Below are 22,233 nucleotides of genomic sequence, written 5' to 3' on the forward strand. Positions count from 1 at the left end.
TGATTGATTTAGAACTTTTAATAAGCCCAGTGAAGAAGAGAAGAGCATAGTAACAATTTTAAACCTGTTATCAGATATACAGACAGATAACAGGTCTGTGTGAAAGCAACACAGATTTAGATGAAGGCTGAGATACAACAGCGCTGTATTAGAACAGAATAGTGCAAGGGCTGCATTTTTTTACACTTTAGCATGACTGGTTTTAAATTTTGGAGCTGTCTCTAGGTTTTGCCCCTGGCTGGTGAAATATCAGCCGTCTCTCTTCTCAGCATCCTCACAGAAAAAGGCCTGCAGAGCCTTCTCCCGAGATACGTACTTGATGCTCTCTATCTCACCGCCACGGTTACTGGTCTTCTGGAAGTGGAGCTCTATTATGTCCTGCACTTCGTCCTCGTCCATGATGTCCGTGATGTCCTTGATGTCATTCAGGAGGATGGTTCGTTTCGGAGAGCCACAGAAGGTCTGTCAGGAATCACAAACATCACTGTTTGTTCCACAGCTTCCTCAGAGTTTTGTTGAGTATTATTACTGATGTCATGTCAAGCTGACAAAAGATGATTGATATTTGATCAATGATCTCGTCATCAATGTGTATTTGTAACTAAAAGGACCCAAATATTTTCAAACTCACTTCAGACTAATAACATGGTTGCCAGTGGCTAATTTGAACGGGTCTAAGATCACATGTCATCAACACTTTGTCAACACGTTGTTTAGGGTTCACACATTATTAGCATTGCGCGTCTACAATGTGTTGTCAACGTCTTGTTTACATGTAGTAAGCATGTTACAAATTGAGTGTTTGGACCGTTTGGCTTTCCGTACAGATTGTTTCTACCCGTGAGTGCTTTTGTGGTTAAATGTAGTTTAGAGACGAGTCAGGGTTTCTGCTGGTGAAATATCATGTAGTGTCTGACCCCCCCATTGCCACTCAGTCGTGTCACAACAACTGAAAGACTCCCTATCACAAAACAGTATGTTGTGGAGTGTGAAAATCGTGGAGTGTGAACTTGGCTTGAAGCACACGAAGCAGGTTAATTTATTAGGTGTTCAAATCCACTTCGGGAGTTTAATTGTGGAAAAGTATGTGACAGGCACATGATTTAAAGGTTCAAAGGGTTGCAGTTTGTCTCTTAATTAACCATGGGTGTGTTTTGGGTAAAATACTCAATAAGCCACTCAGATGGTCGTTGTGCCAGCTCTCATTACCTTTAACAGCCAGATAATGAGCTTTGACAGTAAAATACTGCACGACTGACTTCAGACCAGGTATTTGTTGGCCAATCTCTTTCACTGCCTCAAGATATCAACAATCCAACAATGCAAACGACCACAACTTATTTTAGGACCAACATGCTCTTTGCTACTTAAACAACATGGTTACTGGATGGGAAAATGTCAACTGTTTTGGTCTGAAACTAGCCAAGACATCTGTATAGTGCCACAGGGCCAATTATCATATCATTTTAAATTAAGTTAAATTTGGAAATGTATTATTCTGTTTACATGGTAAAGGACTAAAGCAGTATGTGCACAGTGTCTGGTTTTTACAATGTGATGAGGCTGTGTTTTTAAAACCTCTTCAAATGAAAGAAGGGGTTTTGTATCTTAAGCTGCTTTCAGACACACACTCCAAATAAGAGCCTCTGTACTTTCTCTGCCTGGCCCTCTAGTATAAAGTCCGCAGACAGGCCAGAGGGGCGGATGTGGCCGATGTGAGAAAACATCAGGAGATCCTACGCAGGATTCACCACAAGCGAGTAGGACGTTTCTAACATGCGACAGACCCCCCAAAAAAAGAAGAAAAATATCTGTGAACACATCTGAGCATAAAACCACCTGCTGCGCTGTGCATGTGTGAGGCAAATGTCTGAAAAAAGCTTCACGAAGAGCAGATCAGTTCTTCTCTGCAGGAGGAATACAGGCGACAGTAACAAGTCTCACTGATGTTTCTTACCTGAAACTTACGCAGCTCCTGTTTGTAAACAGGTCCAACCTGGACATTCACTTCCGAATCCAGGTCCACTAGGTACTTCCCTCTCAGGGCCAGGACCTCAGCAACTGTGCGCACACACACACACACACACACACACACACACACACACACACACACACACACACACACACACACACACACACACACACACACACGGAATGTTTGTACTGGTAGACCACCTTCCCACCTTCACAATTACGGTGCACAACAAGGACTCATCATTTGTCAAGCTTAAACACACTTAAATCGGGCGGCTGTGGCTCAGGGGGTAGAGCAGATCCTTCTCTAACCAGAGGGATGGCAGTTCAATCCCAGTCTTGTCCATTCCATATGCCGAAGTTTCCTTCGAACCCCAAATTAAAAAAAAGTGCTGCCCATGGACTGTATGAATGGGTGGATGTAAAGCTGGGCTGTAAAGCGCTTTGAGTGGTCATTTAAATACAGACCATTAAAGGTCTCAGCACTACCTCAGGCAACCCTGCGTCTCCTCTTCCACTCTGGTCACAATTCCCGCCCTGCTGTTACATTCACCTTCTTGTATCTGATATAATAAGCAAAAATGTCAAAAGGGCATTGACTTTTTTAAATAGCAGGGGGGATTTCCCCCATCCCCCCATAAAGTACGACCTAGGCTTTGAAAATAAAGCTAACTCAAAGTTATTATGAATCGCTGACCATAAATTTACTGACAGTTGTTTTTCAAGGTGAAGGCCAAACGTGCAAATTATTAGAAGTGTGTTCAAGGAAGAAGGTGAGGATCATTTCGGTTGGCTAACAGAGTGTCACTGTGTTTACGTATTTTTTTTAATTCAAAGAAATGAACTTGTCCACTTTGATTGCAGAGGGTTTGAGGCCCTGCTGGCACTAACAATGTCTCCACTGTGGAGAACACTCTCCTGCTAGGGACAGATGTTTATAAAGGGCTGGTGTGACATGCTGGCTGAAATGAGGACGAGAGGGAACTTCGTAACAGGGCTCGATTACTTTCAGCGTGTGTTTGAACCCTGCGTTCTCAACAACAGAGAACGGTCGCATGGCCGCTGCTATAAAAACTCCTGCTAGGACACGGTCTGAATTATTTGCAAGTGGCAGCTTAAATGCCGCGGGGAACTGGGTTTGCACTGAACTTGTTTTTTCGTGTTATTCCCATTGTTAGAGGACATCACTCTGGTGATGCCGTTTCAAACGAGTCAGCATGTTCGATGTGCCACCAGCTACATATCCAATAGCAGTGTCGGCTTTTATACTCTGACAGCATTTTTGCAATGGTTCCAGTGGTGTTCACAGGAAGCCTTTGAATAAGGGAGATGATTTTGACACACACTCTAAGTGGGTCGGCTAACCAATCAGAGCTGACTGGGCTTTTTGAAAGGAAGGCCAAAAGCTACAACGTAGCATTTCGAACAGGAAAATCCACTCTATCTCCAGCTCCATCCTTAGTTGCACTGAAGTTTTGCATTGTCTTAGAACGTTTGGATAAGAGAGCTGTACCTCCAGGGTGAAGAAAGGTGATGAGTCCTGTCCCGGTGTTCTTATCGTACTCCACCCCCTCCACCTCTCCTCCTCCTCTGCTGGGCCGAGAGAAACTTATCTCCAGTCGGTCCTTCATTCTCTCCTCTGGCATGGAAGGAGGGATGCTGGAAACCTTGAGCTCCTTTCTAGAGACATCAAGGTGGACCTACATTGATGACAGCACACACAGTAAAGGGGAGTTAGCAAAAGTACTCGCAGTAGAGTGTTAACAAAACCATATTTACAGTAGGTTATTAAATTACAGGATGACACATAAAGCGTAATTGTTCTGTAAATCAGTATTGATACTAAGGAGAGGTGTGTGGCCCACTCTTTGTTCATTCTGTTGGTTGAGCACAGAATGGATACAATACAATATGCAACACTGAAATAAATGATCAAAGTAGACTAAGATATACAGGGACATACATTACCACTGCTTCAAGACTTACAGTGGCTTCAGAAAGTTTCAGATCCCTTCACAGACAAGACCATTTAATGGAAAAAATCTAAAACTGCAATCTCTCAGGCACAAAACCAATCCGAAACCTCTTAAGTAGTGATTACAGCTTTCAGTCTTCTTGGGTATGTCTGCAATTTTGGCACAACTGAATTTGGGCCATTTATCTCATTCTTCTGGACAGATCCTCTAATGCTACAATAATACATTCATCCCTCCCTCAGTTCTAAACTTAACTCCTAATATACACAGGTGCCCTTTGAAACTATGTCCAACCAATTAAATCTGCTACATGTGGATTCCAATCTAATGGTAAATGGTCTGTATTTATATTAAGGGTGCTCCGATTGATCAGCTACTGATTGTATCGGCCGATATTCCCTCTGATTAGTTTGATCGTGATCTTTATAAAAGCCGATTAGAGGAGCCAATCAGAGGAGGCAAAACATTCAACTCTCAACAGAGATGAGAAGGAATTGAGAGGTCTCACTCGTTTTTCAATGTAATTTTTTTTCCTGGAGCTGACTGTGGAAGTAGCTGATGAGTGACGCATCTTGCTTCTGTTCTCATCTCTGTTGAGAGTTGCACATGCGCAGTATCGATTAAACATGACAATGGCTGCATCGTGGCCATTGCCGGCCTGGTCACCATTTGCTTCTCTGTGATGCCAATGACATCTCGTTAAAATCGTGCACTTTTAAGAGTTGTTGAGTGAAGAGAAACTTTATAAACTTTGAGAAACGCTGTCTATCTAATCAATTCTTAATTGTTGAGCCTTCTTGTAAATTCGACAAACTTTATACAGGAAGTTATTTCTTTCTTTGTCTAAAAAACGTTTCTGTGCGTTTGTCCCAGTATGTTGTCTCCGTAGTGTTGTCGTCGGGTAAAAATGCATTTCGTCTTTTTTTTCTTTTTTTAACACATCTCATCTTTGCAAAAGGTGTGATGTATGAGTTTATTTGCATATAGAGTGGGGGATTCTATCATGAGTAAGGATTTTTGGGGCCGATCACCAATCGTTTGAAGTAGTATTGGCCGATACTGATCACAGAGTCTATGGCTCTGTTTATGCCTGATTAACATGCATGATGGGTGATCCAGTGACCACTTATGATCTGATTTCTCTTCTCCGATCTATATGCAAATAAACCCTACAGGGCTGAATCCTACCCACAATTATGTCAGTAAATGTCCATTATTACTGCCAAGTTGTTCCTTTTTTTCAATTCAGTGCCTCACAAACTCCTGTATCAACCTGTGTCTGTGTCACTTGTTTCACCTGCGCTGTCAGAAGCTGCAGGATTTGAACTGAACTATAGGACAAAAAAATGCATTAATACCAGAGAAAGGAGAAATGTGCGTCTGTTCGCACCACACAATCATAATCCTAATAAGAAATTAAAATTATTAAAATATCGTAAATAAATAAAACAAACAAAATAAACCACCTAAAATTGCTTTTGAATAAATATTTAACATTTGGCTCAGGGCAGGGATGGGCTGACAGCCTGCTATGCACAGACTAGCGCCACATACAGGTGATGAGTTCCAGTAAAGAAGCTATGAACGGACGACGCTGCAATTAAACACAACACCGAAAAGTATTTTTAATGATACAGGGATTATTAATAATTAATTATTTCCCCCCTAGGCACCTGAGTGTGTGTGTGAGCACTACGCCCTGAATCCACCTCGCTCCATGAGAGATGAGAGAGGAGAGTAGATATGAGGGGAAAAGGTTTATATCAAAAGATCAATCCTTTTTATGAATTGATACCTGATCATTCAGATCAATTTTAATCAGAGAATAGTTATTTTAAACTCAGCCCTATGTCCAACCAGCAATTCAGAAATCAGTAAATTCTGACAGGGCGAATTAAATAAACGTGATTGGCAGATTAAAATGGCACAGACTAAAGTTGACTCCGAACTTTAACACAATTCTGTGTAGGATTCAGCCCTGTAGTGTTTATTTGCATATAGAGTGGTGAAGAGAAAGCAGATCATAAGTGGTCACTTGGATCACCCAAGGCGATGGACCCCCTAATCGGTATCGGCTGACGCTATTTCAAGCGATCGGCCCCAGAAATCCTTTTTCGGAAAAACACGTTAATTTATAGAGTCGCTTTTCTAGTCTTGATCACCACTCAAATAAATTGAAATTCACTTGTTCACATACACATTCATAAAGTGCATCTATGTGCAACACTTTAATCACACATTAATCACACACTAACGTCTCAGCCGTTCAGGGACAATTTGTGGTTCAGTATTTTGCTCAAGGACACTTCGACAAATGGAATGGGGGCGACCCGGATGGAACCAGCGACTTTAGGGGACAATCAGGTCGGGGCGGTAAAACGACAGAGATAATTATCTCAATATGACTTTTCCTCGATAGAACTTTAAGACGTGTCGATATAACGTCGATAGAACTCATTCCATCTATGTTTTGGCAGACAACACTAACAGCCAATGATAATGTGAATAGCGCCGCGCCGAACCAATCATGTGGTTGGAATAAGGTTACAGCCACGTCAGGTTAGGTTGACCCAAACAGCACAGAGTGTAGTAGGAGCAGCACACGTGCTAATGTTTGAGCTCCTGCATAGAGGTGGACGACTCTGCATTGATGCAGTGACTGAACATAATCGATTCATGTTTTCTGCTACGTTCATTGTTTTCCACCGCTGAATGATTATAGCCAGCGCTGCTTCAGGATCAGGACAGACGCTCATTAAAGGTCCGGTCCTCCTGTATGTCTCTGTCGGAGTCTGCTTCCTCCTCTGACCTGCGCTCACTTTACACTTTAACATTAAACACAATCACTGATCACTAGTTATTAGGACACGTACAAGAATGATGTTTACTCTGTGTTTGTTTGATTTGCTCTAGAGTTTAGGAGACACGTGTAACGTAACGTGACGCACAAAGTCAGAATATCAGTCGAATCATCGATTAACAACAATTTTAGAATATAAGACTAGATGGTGAATATCCCATGTGATTATCAGTTCGTGTGTGAAGAGGGAGAGACAAGCACACACACACACACTCATACACACACACACATACACACTCATACACACACATACACACACACACTCCTGCAGACAGAAGTTCTTCCCGCAGATTATGACTAGCGATGTGTTTTAACTTCACTGTTGCAGATGAAGTTAAGCCCTGTAATGCGTAATACGTAATTTAATCAAAACCGGATGGATGTGACCGAAGTCTGTGATGCCATGGCAAAGGGTCTGAATACTTTTGTCATGGAGATTTCAGTTTATCATTTAACAAAATTTCTAAAGACACATTTTTATGCATTAAATACAGTCAGTTGGATTCAGGTTACTATCTGACAGATTTCATGAAGAGCCAATTTTCAGTAATCAAAACTGTTGCTGTCTTAAAGCCTTGGCCAAGGTTTAGTTTTGGAAACTATATCCACATACAGAGTTTGTGTGTGTGTGTGTGTGTGTGTGTGTGTGTGTGTGTGTGTGTGTGTGTGTGTGTGTGTGTGTGTGTGTGTGTGTGTGTGTGTGTGTGTGTGTGTGTGTGTGTGTGTGTAAAACACTACTTATCACAGTAAGAATGTACCTCAAACTTCACAGCAGGATCCATGGTTATGCGTTTTGGTTTCACATTGAGACTCTTGCCCTCATAGGACACGGAGCACTTGGGCATCTTCAGGATCTGAGAGGCCACTGGAGAAGAGAAAACATGACAGATATACTCATCACAGTATGTGATGTATCACAGTATGTGATATATGGTGTGGTTCAAGTCCGGCTTTTGTACCACTATTGTATATTTTCAGCATTGCCAAATGACAAAAGGCATTTTTATGTTCTGATGCATGTTCACAGCAGCACCCCCTGCTGGTGGAATTATCACACTGAACAATTAAGGAGGGTGCCACAGATTTGTTCTGCCACTGACGGTGGTTTCCAACTGGGAAATGAACATCTTAAGTAACATGAAGTTCATTTACAGGTGATTTGATTTACCTCTGTGCAAAGAAATGTTAAATCATTCTTTAAAAGGTCCAAACCACTTTCTAAAATATAAGTTTATGATCAATTAGACATTATACACACACACACACACACTATTCGTCACTAGCTGTTGCACCAGCACCAGCACCAGTACCAGCAGCAGCACCTCAGACCAAACCTCTGAACTCCCTTCCGACACAACTCCTCCTGTTCTTAAGGAGGGACTCACATGACCTTGCTTATACTATACTATATCTTTACATTAGAAAAAACTGTTTGCTGCTATATAGTTTAAAATCTTGTATACATTACCCTAAATTTCTAGTTAAGCCATTATCTTTAACTCAACATTATTTATATATAGTATATATAACTAGTGACTGATATATTATATCATATATTTTATTATGATACATGCATCATATACCCTTTACACAGAATGTCTTCTTGGAAACATGATAGTAAGAAGCCTATAATGCTGAGTTGAAGTGTGTATGTTTTTAAATAATTTACCCATGATAAGCTTAAATAAGACAGCAATCAGGGGATGTGATTCATCTTTAACATAAGACAAACAGGGGTTAAGCCTGGTGTATACTTGTGCATATTTGACACAGAGCCAATACCATAGCTTATGCAAGTAGCCTACACTGTTGTGAGAATTTATACTTGTGTATACAATGGTGTGTCTGTGTCACTCTGAAATCAAATCTGCAAAGACTAGTAGGTGGTGGGATGTACGTGCCACTGTGTGTGTACTTCAAACAATAGAAACGAAAACTGAGAGGATCATGTTGGAGCCAATAAATGTTCCACAATATTTACTTTTAGTGAAATTACTGCAACACAGGGAAGAATGATTTGTATGACCATTAAAGTGAGTTTTGTGTGCTTGTCTTGCCATCAAGAGACATGGATGAGACACACTACCTAGCGAATCAATCACAGTTATAGCAGTCTGTCACCACAACCTGTTTTCTGCTTACAACTCTCCATCCTTATGAAAGAAAGTCAAAGTCAAGCAAATCTTATGCTTAAGTTTGCTTTCAGTATTTTGATTTCAGTCACACTGCGAATGCATTATCTTCTTCTTTTCAATGTGTATGTGGGTAGTATGTGTATGTGACCACCAGTCAAGAATACCCTGTTATGCTTTTGGTTTTACTAATATTCACATACACAGGTGAAAAGCAGAACTACTCTGTTATTTTCTCTCACACTAACAGATCAGGTCATGTGTACCTTTCTCCTCCTCGAAGGTGATAAGTGCCTGTCCTCCCTGCAGAGGCACAGTTGATCTCTGGCTGATGATGAACACTCCTCTGATTGGCTGACTGCCATCATCACTTTCCTCTTTTTCCTGAGCGCTGAACCTTACCTCTGTGTCTGGAATCTGGGCATAGATCTGAATAGCAGTAGAGCACAATAATAATGTTCTTATTATTATTTTTCTATGATATTTCAAAGTATTGTTATATTGTCAAGGCATATTGTGGTGTACAATTGTGCAGCATTTCAAGCTGGTGGGCTATCCTGAGGACTTTCACCTTGAATTTCTGCTTCAGTTTGGTGGACTCTGCCCTCTTATTCTGCAGTTCAGCCTGAAATCTCTTCAGTTTATCCAGCAAATCCTGTTTGCGTTTAGAAACTTTCAGGATTTCCTCCTGAGTGAAAGAATCAAATACGAAAATGTAGAAATTACTTCCTTGATCTTCCACCTCACTTCTCCCAAGCAGCTTGTTCTGTAAATATTACACACTTGATAGTAACTCTACCTTTACTGCACACATTCTCTGACTGAAGTCCTCCTCACACTCAGCTCGCTCATTGGCCAAAGCCTTCATCTCCTCCTTGGCAATCTTCTTGGCTTCATCTTCTTCCAGTTTTTCCATTATGAGCCTGGATTTGACATCATCAGCTCTCTCCACTTTAGTCTTAAGAGACAAAACAGGAACAGGGAGAAAAGCTTGACCATTGGGAGGTTTTTAAGAAGACATGGAGAAAGATGGATGATGATGGAGGATTACTACATTTACAGTGACAAACATGACTTGTTCATTATCAATAATAAGGGGTTGAAATGGCGTTTTTGACTTGGTCTTACCTTCCATGTCTCCAGCTCTTTCTTGGCCTCCTCGAACTGATTTTCCTCCTCCATAGCACTGTCCATCTGACAGTGACAAACAACCATGTTAGCAACCGTCTAGATTACTGAATATCCTCAAATACTGGAGCACTTCTTAGCTTGTCGTTTATCGGCCAGTTCATGCGAGTCATAACCTGGCCGACACAAACGAGACTCCGTTTAAGTATGTCAAATTAAAACGGTTTTATCAATCTTAAACTAACAGAGGACGGCCCTACCTACCTGTTTTATGATGATTTTCTGCTTTGAGTTCCTGTTAAAGTGTCGTGAGGCAAAGAGAAAATAGAGAATAAAGCTGCAGTCCCTCGTAGTGGCTCTGAATCAAAAGTGAAACCCAAAGTGGCTCCAAAGCCACGTAACAGAATATAGCGCCTTCTGGTGTGCGGGACCAGAATGTGATTGTTTGCACCAAATGATGAGACACTGGTCGAATCACAACGTCATTAAACTACACTGAAGAATAGTTATTGTAGTTATAGCACCTACTTCATGTCAGTTACTCGATAAAAAACACAAAGTTTGAGATCAAAGGCAAACAATAAACAAGCAAATAAAAGCACAAGGCATCCTAATGTTTAAAATAGTTCGCATTGAGTCATTTATTCAATCGTCCCTAACTTTAATACACAGAGGATTTGCTTCCACCCGGGGGACACAAACACACCCGTCATTCAGGAAGAACTTCTCTGGGCTGTGAGGAGGATTAGTGAAGATTAAACCCCCATAGATCATAAATACACAATATTAAGACTAATCGAATAACTGGAGGTTCCATGTCAACAGTTTTAGTTTCTTTTTCATTTGTTTTCATCTGTTGTGACGACGCTGTTTGGACAGTTGTTATAATACCGCAAGTGGCCACAGTGGATATTAGCGCTGTAGAGCTGAGTGGCAGCGCCGTGTAATACTTGTTCAATGTCTGAGGCTCAGCTTCCTGAACCCATGTAACATTTAGCTTAGCTGCCCGACATCGTCACCACAGCAGCGGCAGAAAACACAGCTCGGAAACATGCTTTGGTTCGAAGGCTCGATTTCTGCTGCCATTAACTCAGCTAAGCAGCGGGGCTTCGTTTTTGTCGTCGTCATTACTGGTAACGTACTTGTATGTGTGTGTCAATTAGCCTGATGCTAACGCTAGCTTGTATAGGTAACAAGTAATAGGGTGCCAGTCAGCTAACCATTAGCTAGTTAGCACGGTCGACCAGCTGTCAACGAAACGAGGGGTGTCGTCACATCGTGACAACGAAAACAAGAAGTCAAACGTAGTAAAACAAACACGATGCTAGCCTGAGCTGTTGGCTAAGGACAGCCTGTAACATAGTCTGTTGTCTTTATTAACCCTGCCAGATTAACTTCACTCCAAAGAGCACAGGCTACGTCACAGCAGCTACACATATGTTAGTCACATTTGATAGTACCCCCTGGCAGGGTGGGTACAGTCGGTTCACACTTGAAGTGATACCATAGCCAGGTAAATGTTATTAGTTTGTGCTGGGCCATTATTGCATCATAGGCAGCAGTAGCAGTGGCGCTGTTCGTCAGCTGTTCCACCATTACGTGACAGGGTGTTTTAATGAATGGGCAGTGTCAACACTGTCACTGTATTCTCAGGCGAAGATGAGCAGTCCGCACTGCTGATGTCCAGCTGGGAGGACGACACAGTCTCAGAGGCAGCACTCAACTGCTGTGTGGCCATTAATGTCGATGCCAAGAGGTATAATGAATTCACTACATGCACAGTGTCTCTTCTGAAGTTTTGTGTGCAGGGGAAGTCACTGTCCTCAAGATGTTTCCAGACTGCTGTCTGGCAGAAGTAAAGCATGATGTTGATCTTCAGTTTTCTGAATCATTGGTGCCTGAGGAGTCTGTTTTTATTCTAGAAAATATGTAGTCATTAGATGGTAGATCGAAATTTAATTGTATTTGAATGGCATAATAATGTTTTACCCAATTTCACTGGTCTTTTAAAAAATGTTTTATATCAGGAACCCTTTTTTCCAATTTACCTTAAATTACTTCTTTCTTTAATGGCAGATCCAGAAGTTTGTTACAAAGCCAATCTTTTTCAGCAACATGTGCAGATTTCTTTTATCCCTAATTGGGAAAAACAAATATCTAACTGCACGTGTCTTGTAACAGTGACCACCTGAGACAAATCCAAACCATCTACCATTCACTATTAATACATGTTGATTTTACTCCCCATCACATCACCCATTCTTTCTGTTTGACTTGTAGGAAACTGGTGTAAATATTATGTACTGTATATGCCCAAAGCTTGAATTTAGCTGACCTGTCTTTACAATTAACTGAAGTATCTCTGCCCAATATTTCTTCTTCTTGATATTATTATTGAAATATTCTGTCATTCTCAGCAAAACAAATAACTTATACATTTTGCTCAAATCCACAACCTATTAACTGCGATCAATCTGATGCGTGTTTGATGTTAATAATTTAAAGAATAGACATGGTAATTTGTATACTATATACATATGGTAGAGATTCATCACACAATGTTGTCATTTTTTTTCAACAGTGAAGCATGTATGCAGTTCTCCCAGTTCTGTATCCTTTTGTTGCTCCAAACAAAATTGGCCATTCCTCTTGGGCTGAACTATTGTGGAACTTAAACAGAAAATTTGTAGAATGTATTGTTTCATCTCTGAGAAGTTATTTATTGCATTCCTGTATTCACTAGGCCAATATATACTGTTGACACAAACCCACATGACAGACTTGTTTTTAATAGGGACCAGAACAGTGCTTCTGGCCTGTGATAGACCATGAAACTGGTTGCCAGCTTCCCAGGCTGTAGGATGCAATAATAAAAAAAATGCGACAATGCAGAAATGCCTATGTAAAAAGTCAGTATTACAATAGTTGTTGGGGGCTTTTTCCTTAAGCCCCCCTGTGTGAAGATCCAGTGGTGTGCATTCCCTCTTGCTTCTTTATTGGGGAGAATGGAATTCCTCTGGAGGTCATCGCTGGGAGTGTGTCCGCCGAAGAACTGATGAAAAGACTCAACAGAGTTAAGCAGGTATGGGCACAAAGGTGGGATTGATCTCACTACTGTTTTCCATTCTTTTTATCTAGCACAAACTTGTGTGTTTGTTGCAATGTGCACTGGAAATGTTTTAGTGAAGAAAATCTCCTGCAGAAACATTTCTAACATAGTTTTGGATACAGACATTTTCCTGTTTTACACCATAAATGCAGGAGCTCATTTAGATGGTAACACATAAGTTTAACTGTATTTAACAACCTCTGTGGTCACTTATTTTGAATGTCACAACTGCTGTCACGATTTCTCTTCCAGCCAGTAGCTGGAGACCTTGTGTTTCTGGGTTGTCTGTCCCATTCTCGTGAAAGCTATATCTCAAAAACGCCTTGAGGGAACTTCTTCAAATTTTGTACAAATATTGACTTGGACTCAAGGATGAACTAATTAGATTTTGGTGGTCAAGGTCACGGTGACCTAACAAAGCACGATTTATGTCTTCTTAATGTGATATCTCTGGAACGCCGTGAAGGAATCCTTTCACATTTGGCACAAACATTCACTTGAACTCAAGGATTAACTGATTTGATTCGGTAGCCAAAGGTTAAGGTCTCTGTGGCCTCATATAGTAGGTTTATGTAACACACCAGTGATGACAAACTTGATCTTTTCTGAACATTCTTCTATTGTTTAATTTGTTTTTGGTTCAGTGGCCATTGGGCAATCTTACATTTACATCATGATATATTGTCCCAATGTGCTTAATTGCATTTTGCTACATTACACTGTATTAATTTCTGAGGACTTGGACAAGATCCTTCAAAATCTGAGCTACTGAATATACATGATGTTCTTTCTGGTAATGATCTTCCTCCCTGTCCTCTAACAGATGCATACTGAGCAGATTGGAGGTGCCACAGTGTTTCCAGAGGCAAGTACTCCTTTGGAGACCAGCTCACATAAAAGCACAGAATCTGCTGTAGCCTCAGCTCCCGCAAAGCCTGTCAGGTCAGCAGCAGAAGCCACAGATCTTGCAGCAGTATCAGGAAGTGCAAAAGGTGAGTGAGCCTGGATCACTCAGATCCTGTTTAGATTTGGTGTTAACATCTGCACTGAGCAGGAGTGTGCTGTCAGGGCAAGGAAGTCAAGCAGTGCTTGACCCGTTAATCTAAAAATAGACCTAAATAAAACAATGTGGAAGTGATATCTCTCGTTAAATCTGATCCCAGAACTGTGCTAATAACAGACATGATGTGGCCTGTTTGTAGTAATCTTTAATTTACACCTTCTTGTGGCAACAGCAAGTTATTGTCTCTGCACTGACAATTATTACCAATTATCAATCCTTTTACCAATAATAAAGGCCTCTCAGTTCGTCACAACCAGATATGTCATATTTTTAACTCTGGACCAGATTAAAGTACATATGTGTGTACATTCAGAGTTGTGCATAAACAACTAGAAGTAGTTCAGTGGAAGTTTTTAAATCTAACTTTTGAAATGAATGAAAAGGTCTGAGTCCACTCATTAGGTAACTGAAGAGCACATCTCATTGTCTGTTTGGTTCCTTTCATTTAGTTTTTTCTAACTTTCAAACTTATGGAAGAGAAATTAGTTGTCCCTTTATATCAAATTCATGAAAACACCAATAAAGTGTAATGTAAGCATTGCAGAAAGAAGAAAGTAATTATTCACAACCACATTCACAATGTGACATAACAGAATGCACACCAGAAAAGACATTTCAGCTCACTGTAATTATAATGTGTATGTAATGCATTCACCATGCCAAAAGTGGTGTCAATCATCATTGTTAACAGTGAAACATGCTGTTCTGGCAGTGAGAGACAATCTTTTTTTAACTGAAGAAGAGAAAAAGGCACCTGAGTCAGTGTTCTCTAAAAAGTTGGAGGAGCCTGTTAAATGAGTAATGTACCACAGAGATGTTGGTGCATGGTCCCTGAAGATTATAAGAAATTGTGTCTTGTTTTTGGAGGCAGGCACAGGCAAGACAGTTACTTTTTAACCTTATGGTTGAGTTCTTTACCACTTTTCAGTGTTTAAAGAGAGAGCAGGCAGTCTTAATGCGTTCAGTGATGTTAATCAGAGATTCAAAAATCAAAGATCTAAGTCTTTTCTCTGCACACAAAAGGCTTACTTCTCTCAAAGTTTGATCACAAATTTGTTAAAACTGTTTTAGTGAGCACTTCACCTTTGCTAAGATAATCCATCCACCTGGCAGGTGAGGTATGTCAGGATGCTGATTAAGGAGCATGATTCTTGCACAGGTGTGAACTGCTCACAATAAAAGGCCACTCTAAAATGTTCAGTTCTGCCATGCAACACAGTGCCACACGTTTTGAGGGGGCAATTGGCATGCTAACTGCAGGAATTTCCACCAGAGAACTGCCCAGGAACTTAATGTTCCTTTCACTACCATAAGCCGGCTCTATCATCGTTTCCGAGAATTTAGGAGTACAATCAACTGGCCTCACAACCGCAGACCATGTTTAACCACGCCAGCCCAGGACCACCACATCCTGTGTCTTCAACTGAGAGATTGTCTGAGATCAGCTACCCAGACAGCTGATCAAACAGTTGGTTTGGACAGCTGCAGAATTTCTGCACAAAAGGTCAGAGATTGTCTCAGGAAAGCCTGCCTGAGTGCTCACGGGCCTCACCGGGTCTGGACCTGACTGCAGTATGTCATCATTAACGACTTGATTGGGCAAACGCCCAGCGTCTATGGCATTGTTCACTTCCCAGATTAGGGCTGCAGGATATTAGGAAAACATGCGATAACATTGTTGAATATCGCGATGACGGGATGATGATATGACTTGCGATAAATAAACAGTCCCTGGCTACGGACACAGAGACTACGGACAGCTCCTGAGCCCAAGGGAGAAGGCGCACAACCTGACCACAGGGCGAAACACAATTCCTGGAAGCTGAAAACATGCAAGTTCTTACATGGCCTGCATAAATGTTACCTATTGAGCATTTTTGGGATGCGTTCAATAGACGTGTACGACAGCAGGTTCCGATTTCTGCCAATATCCAGCAACTTTGCATAGCCATTGGTGAGGAGTGGACCAAATTTCCACAGGCCACAATCAATAACCTGATCAACTCTATGCGAACGAGATATGTCGCACTGCGTGAGGCAAATGGTTGTCATACTGGTTTCCTATAAAACTCAGTGAAACTGTTGTTCAGTGCCTAATAAATGTCTTTCTTCAAGATAAACTGCACATTTAAAAAAAATTTATTCTGTCTGAAATCGTACATCTTTTACTTCCATTCATGAACAATATATAAGTTTTGCATTTATGTTTTTGTTGAGTTTAGTAGATGAGACAGATGATTGCAAACAGAATTCAAGGGTGGATATGGATAGTCTTTGTTTGCTTTGTGCTGACAAGGTGTGGAGTTGCCAGTTAACCCAGTGCTTTCATTTTGTGTTTCTGTTGTTTGTAGCACCTCTATCGAGCTCAGAAGATGCTCCAGTGACTCTTGCAGAGAGTGCTTCTTCAGATGATGCTACTCACTGTGCTCAGAGTGAGGAAAACCTGGATGCTAAAGTGCAAAGGTAGAAGCTCAAATATATGTTCTAGACAGAAAATGTGTTCTGTATTGAGGTGTTGGCACTGTAGTCTTCATCTTTTTAAGCAAAAAATGTCAGCCAAAGGAAAAAAAATACAGCTAAACTTAATTTATGGCAAAAAAAACGATTAGAATTAGTATAAAAGCATTACCAAGCATTAGAATGACTTCACAATAATAAAAGGTTTAACTACAACTAAACACCAGAGTTGACTCGCCTACAATTTGACTTCATGAACAAGATTTAAATTACAGGGTACATAATTCTACCTGTAACAAAGTATAAATGTCTCTTTGTAGAGCTGATACATTGACATAGTCTCGACAACATCTGTGTTAGATAAGCTACACAGTGGGTAGATTTTCCCTCCTTGTTGATGCTGGAATTTAAATCACTTCATCAAATCACTGTCATTATAAATTTCATACTGACATTAATTTACTTATTTTGTGCTCTATAGATAAATTATCAGAACGTCATCTACTTAAACAGCTGCATCAACCAATGATAACTAAACAGAATCTTAACCAACCAACAGTTCAAAGTAGGGCTGCACGATATTAGGAAAACATGCGATATGCGTTAATCTTGTTGAATATTGCGAAGACGATATGACTTGCGATAAATATACAAATTATTAAGTATACAGTGTTAAAGTCTCTCTGCTTTGGTTTCACTGCTAACATAGACCCCATACAGTAAATGGTCTATGCAGACACTGAAAAAAAAGTCCAGGGCAGACACCCAGGGAGCCATGCACAGTTCTACTAAGTCCGCTTACAGTGTACATTTTTGGATCGTGATTTTATTTTTATAGATTTAAATTGTTTTTAGCAGCTCTGTCAGTAATTTACTGCTCTTCTCTGTGTCTCTATCACTCGCACTGCACCAACTGCGTCAAGCCAAACTGAGCGTCTCCGCCATCTCCTCTGGCTCTCCATATATTGTCAAGTTTACAAATGTGGATGTTTTTACCCAGTCTGAGTTTACATGTGTGTCTGAGGAAAAGAGAGAGTGGGACGGCTGATGAATGCTCTGACGAAAAATTTAACTCATTAATAAAAGTATCAATAATTATGTGATGATCAGTGTTGATATTGTGGCGTCATTTCAAACAAATCAACATTTAAACTGTAGCAAGCCAGAGACGTCAGCTGAGTCTGAGAGAGACAGACAAAAAGACCTAAGAGAGAGATAAGCAGAGTCTGTGTGTGTGTGCCGTTACTTTTCCCTCAGGTTCTGGGACTATAATAAAATACAGAATTCTTTTACATAATCAACCGCTTGTAGTGATTAATTTGACCCGGATCAAACGTGATCACTAGAAGTTTCCATAGTAGAATTTAGTCGGGAGGAGGCGGCACTTGACAGAGCCGACTTGCAATACTCTTTCTCTCACTAATATCTTCTTCCGACAATGATTAATTGACGGAAAATCCCGAAAATGATCTGAATACTTTAAATTTATAATCTAGGGCAGCAGGGCTCCATCTAATTTGCCAAATATATTGACATGCAGAGTGTGAATACATGGCACATGGAACGCCATTTATCGCAGTTCAAGCTGCTTTTTGGGATATGTATATTGTGCATGTTGACATCGCGATGACGATACATTATCGATATATCGTGCAACCCTAGTTCATAGTCCAGGCCATTAACTGCTCTGCTGGTAAAAAATTATGACGAATAAAAAAAGTGAAAGAAAGGCCATGCAGTGCTGTAGTCACATTGTCAAGATAAGTGTGTTTATTGTATCATACATTGTTCTATTCTGTTAGGTTAAACAAAAAACTGGAGGAGAGACAAGAGCAAAAGAAGAAAGGAGAAGAAGAGGTAAAGATACTGTTAAGGAATTTTACGTTGTTTCGCCATGCGTTTTACTGCAATAACCTAGCAACATTTAGCTGCTGGTTAAAGAGTGAGGTGACACTTTTTTAATTGTACTAAACATACATTACATCCTTTTGAGCTCACTTGAAGATGTGTTCCCTTTCCTCTGTCACAGTAAAACAGTGTTTCCCACCGATTAGAATAGCATAGTGCACACTATAAGGAGAATTAATCACAGCAGCTGTAATTCTGTTATTGCACTTTTCTTACTCTGGCACTGAAAATGCACAGAAATGACTTGTGTTTGATACATTTTACACAAGCAGCTCTTATACTGACTTTGTGGTGTATGTTTGGGTACGAACAGGAGGCTGAGTGAACACTGAGGTGATTGGTAACTTTCACTTTACTGTATGTCACACTGTCTTATGTAATGAAAAGTGCTGACCTGCTGGAGCAGGTTTGGCAGTAAACCTCAGTTTATACGAGCACAGTCACAGCATTAAATGAGCAGCACTGACCATTAGAGCTTATTTTATTTGTACCTTATATAAGTTTGAACTACTGTACATCATTATTTTGGCCCAATTCAGCCTGTGTGTTTCATGATTCAGACCGAGATCAGAAAGGAAATGGAGCGGCGGAAGATTGGGAAGGACATGCACGACTTAAAAAAGAAACAAGGAGACGACAAGACTAAGCGACTCCTGGACGAGAGGAATCGGGAGAAGGCCGAGGAGAAGGCTGCCAGGGAGCGGGTCAAACTTCAAATCGCCATGGTAACCTCTATCTTCTTAATGTGGAGGAAGTGTGGAAAATGGCTATCTGGCTGCTAAATGATCTATAAGAAATTACATTCAGAAAGGTTGATAATGTTGGGTGGGGCTGATGATGCCTTTTACCTATTAAGTGGTAACGATAACAATATTAGAGAATCCTGAACATAGCTAGTTCATCAACCCCAGAGAGGTGGGAAGGGGACTATGTTTACTAGTTTATTGTTTTTAATTGTTCATGTTTTATAAATGTTTTTTTGGTTTTCTCATTTGTTCTCATTTTTATTTGCTATTCCTACAAACTCCACATTTCCTCCCTGTTCACTTTTACCTGTTTACCTGTAAACCTGGAATCCTAGACTGACTTGGGACTGGTTTTGTATCAGTCTCGAGCGTGTACCTTATGAGCTATTATAATATAGTTTCTTATTCTGCCCTTTTTAAGCAAGTGTTGTCACAAATATATTTAGGTGTCAGCTCTATAACTGGAATGATACAAAAGTCTGAATCCATGTAAGATTACCAGATTTAACTTGATCTGTTGCACCTGTCTGTCCTCTCTGTCCTGCAGGACCGAGCTGACAGAGCAGCCCGCTATTCCAAAACCCAGGAAGAGGACAAAGCTGTTAAAGATGCTCTGCTGCAGGCCCGACAGGCAGAACAGGAGGCCAGGAAGGAGACATTGGTCAGGCAGAGGAGGTAAAAAGTCCAGAGACCAAGGAGTGATGTGTGTGTTTGTATATATATATACACAAACTATATATGCTTTAGCTTCCAGAATTCTAGGAAGAGAGGAGAAGGGATTTAAACTTTGACAGCAGCCGCATGATTGACTCAAAGAGACTGGCAGAATCTGATGGGCCATTTAGAAATGCCCACAATCAGCTGATCAATAAGTGTAGAGAGAGTGAGGGATTTGAGTTTGTTTGAATGGGGGTAAAATCTTCCTGACTGAACTTACACTGAGCTTCATTTGAGTTAATATGGAAGGATTTGAAATATCACCCACCACGTTAACAGAGGGGTTGGTATAATATGTATGATAATGTGATCGCCCATAATATAATATGTGTGGTTTTATCTTTTGCCACTCACGTGACTGGCCCATTACAATGTGAGGCCTGACGCTGGAAAGTGTGAAGCGGGTAGCAGCTCGTTCGCGGTTTACCTCAAAAGTAAAGTAAAGTGATAACCAGAGGATCAAGGATCCAACACATATCAAACAATCATCATAACTAGTCAGCTAAGGATTTTGCCGTCATACCTTTTTATCCCTTACTTTTGTTAGATGCAGGGTTTGTGAATTTTATTCCCTGAATTTGTTTTGTGTATGTAGTACCATAGCAAGGATACAGTTCCGCCTCCCAGACGGGTCATCTTTCACCAACCAGTTCCCCTCTCAGAGCACACTGCAGGAGGCTCGTCACTTTGCTGTTCAGGTCTGTCTTACCAATCTGTTTCTAATTAGTCGTCACTCTTCTTTTTGTTTGTTTTTACTGTCTTCATTCACCAGAACCATGAAATAGGTTTGATTTTAAACACAGAACTAGGGATATGTAATTATAATATCATATCATCCCTGAGATTCCCATAAACTCTATTGCCAGTTTTCAGTAGCATTTCCCCTTACCATAGATGCCAGGTTAGCAACTGCACTCATCACATTCAGCAGTGTTGCTTGGCTGAATGTATGGTGAGACATATGGTTTGAACCATTTGGACGGTGGTTTTCACTCAGTGCTTTATTTTCTGATTTAAAGCCTACACGTCTATTAAAGGCCTAGTGTGTAAGATTTAGGTGAAAGGGATCTATTGACAGAAATTTTATATAAAATAATCCTAGTGATGTTTTCACGAGTGTGTTACATCTAAATTATACAAATTGTTGTTTTATTTACCCTAGAATGGGCCCTTTATATTGAAATACTTTATATTTACATCAGGGGGGGGTCATCTCAATGGAGGCCCCCATTTGTTTCTTGTAGTAGGCCAGACTGGACAAACTAAACACCTTTTTGAGTTTTTATGAAAACTGAAGGTTACCACAGGTTCTCTTTCATGTTTGGAAGGGGAGGATGAGATGAGGGGGATTCAGCTGCAACATGAAACTTCATCACTTCATGTCACTAAATTCTGCACACTGCAACTTTAAAGCTTGTTATTGATTGCCTGCAGTATTTTCATTTCTGGGTGTTTCCAGGTTTGTGTTTCTTCACAGTTCCTCCATAAGAAATATTTTGCTACAGAGCTGGACTGTAATCTGACATTAAGCAAGAAAAGTGACTCAAAGAATTGTTTGCGAATGTCTTATTGTTTGCAAATGTCTTATTAAATATTATTAATATATTATGAGCACATGACATCCTACGAAGGTATGTGGCTGTATGTTGGTGGTGTGGGAGCAGGGGGTTCTCCCATTTAGACATGAAAAATAAACTGTCCAATCACCTACCAGTTTTTAACAATAGACAGGTGTTGCAGAATCTTTTGAGTCCAACTTCCAAATGATTCCACATCATTCAGCATCATCTCTGAGTAATGAAATAGTTGTGTAGTGTCTGGGCCAAACTGGGTGTACGTGCAGTGCGTGACGGCTACAATGTTGTTCTGCTTCACTTCCTGGACATCTGTTGTTCACACAGGGTGTGTCTGCTACGTGCCTGCATATAAAAGTAGGCTTATGTACTCAAATTACACAATGCCAGGACTCATGCATCTTCTGGTCGTGCAAATGCTGCACAATAAAACCTTGTTCATTAAATGAATGGATTTAGTCAACAGAAATTAGTGCTTTTTCAAATTATTTTTGTGACAAATTCAAAAGATATTGTAATTTAAACTGTTCATTTTCACTGTCTATTTAGCTGATAACCACCTGCAGGCTTGCAGAGAAAATGGGCGACA

At 40.5% G+C, this 22,233-nt stretch overlaps 3 protein-coding genes across 5 annotated transcripts in view; 1 reads left to right on the forward strand and 2 right to left on the reverse strand.

Annotated features, from left to right (window-relative positions):
• Positions 1-11,446, reverse strand: nmi (N-myc (and STAT) interactor). 3 transcript variants are annotated; one of them, XM_034573474.1, is made up of 9 exons: positions 11,291-11,446; positions 10,071-10,136; positions 9,742-9,900; positions 9,514-9,630; positions 9,209-9,371; positions 7,569-7,675; positions 3,488-3,674; positions 1,958-2,061; positions 1-462 (listed from the first exon to the last, which is right to left on the reverse strand). In XM_034573474.1, the coding sequence occupies exons 1-9, from the start codon at positions 11,291-11,293 to the stop codon at positions 250-252; spliced, it is 1,119 nt and encodes a 372-aa protein (XP_034429365.1). In that variant the 5' UTR covers positions 11,294-11,446; the 3' UTR covers positions 1-249. The 3 variants fall into 3 exon arrangements, with proteins under 3 accessions (XP_034429365.1, XP_034429367.1, XP_034429366.1); XM_034573476.1 differs by lacking the exon at positions 11,291-11,446 and adding an exon at positions 10,335-10,479 and having other exon boundaries at positions 10,071-10,128; XM_034573475.1 differs by lacking the exon at positions 11,291-11,446 and adding an exon at positions 10,335-10,469.
• The window catches only part of ubxn4 (UBX domain protein 4), a 16,151-nt gene continuing 4,891 nt past the window's right edge, over positions 10,974-22,233 (forward strand). The window contains exons 1-10 of the mRNA XM_034573473.1: positions 10,974-11,203; positions 11,724-11,826; positions 12,652-12,680; positions 13,034-13,152; positions 14,003-14,171; positions 16,594-16,705; positions 18,502-18,556; positions 19,168-19,332; positions 19,901-20,028; positions 20,666-20,768. Coding sequence (XP_034429364.1) covers positions 11,122-11,203; positions 11,724-11,826; positions 12,652-12,680; positions 13,034-13,152; positions 14,003-14,171; positions 16,594-16,705; positions 18,502-18,556; positions 19,168-19,332; positions 19,901-20,028; positions 20,666-20,768 — 1,065 coding nt within the window. The 5' untranslated portion in view covers positions 10,974-11,121. The remainder of the gene's footprint in view (positions 11,204-11,723; positions 11,827-12,651; positions 12,681-13,033; positions 13,153-14,002; positions 14,172-16,593; positions 16,706-18,501; positions 18,557-19,167; positions 19,333-19,900; positions 20,029-20,665; positions 20,769-22,233) is intronic.
• Positions 18,803-22,233, reverse strand: part of itgb2 (integrin, beta 2) — a 26,566-nt gene continuing 23,135 nt past the window's right edge. Inside the window, exon 18 of the transcript XR_004612466.1 lies at positions 18,803-18,813. The gene's annotated coding sequence lies outside the window, so the exon portion shown is untranslated. The remainder of the gene's footprint in view (positions 18,814-22,233) is intronic.

This window comes from Hippoglossus hippoglossus, chromosome 21 (assembly GCF_009819705.1).
Source record: "Hippoglossus hippoglossus isolate fHipHip1 chromosome 21, fHipHip1.pri, whole genome shotgun sequence".
Lineage (NCBI taxonomy): Eukaryota > Metazoa > Chordata > Actinopteri > Pleuronectiformes > Pleuronectidae > Hippoglossus > Hippoglossus hippoglossus.

Bases quoted from the DNA above. Each gene is read 5' to 3' on its own strand.
- nmi (XM_034573474.1), bottom strand. The intron at 9,372-9,513 runs GTGAAAGTCCTC...ACTGCTATTCAG, and splicing joins AACTGAAGCAGAAATTCAAG to ATCTATGCCCAGATTCCAGA. The intron at 7,676-9,208 runs GTACACATGACC...TCTCTTCTCCAG, and splicing joins CACCTTCGAGGAGGAGAAAG to TGGCCTCTCAGATCCTGAAG.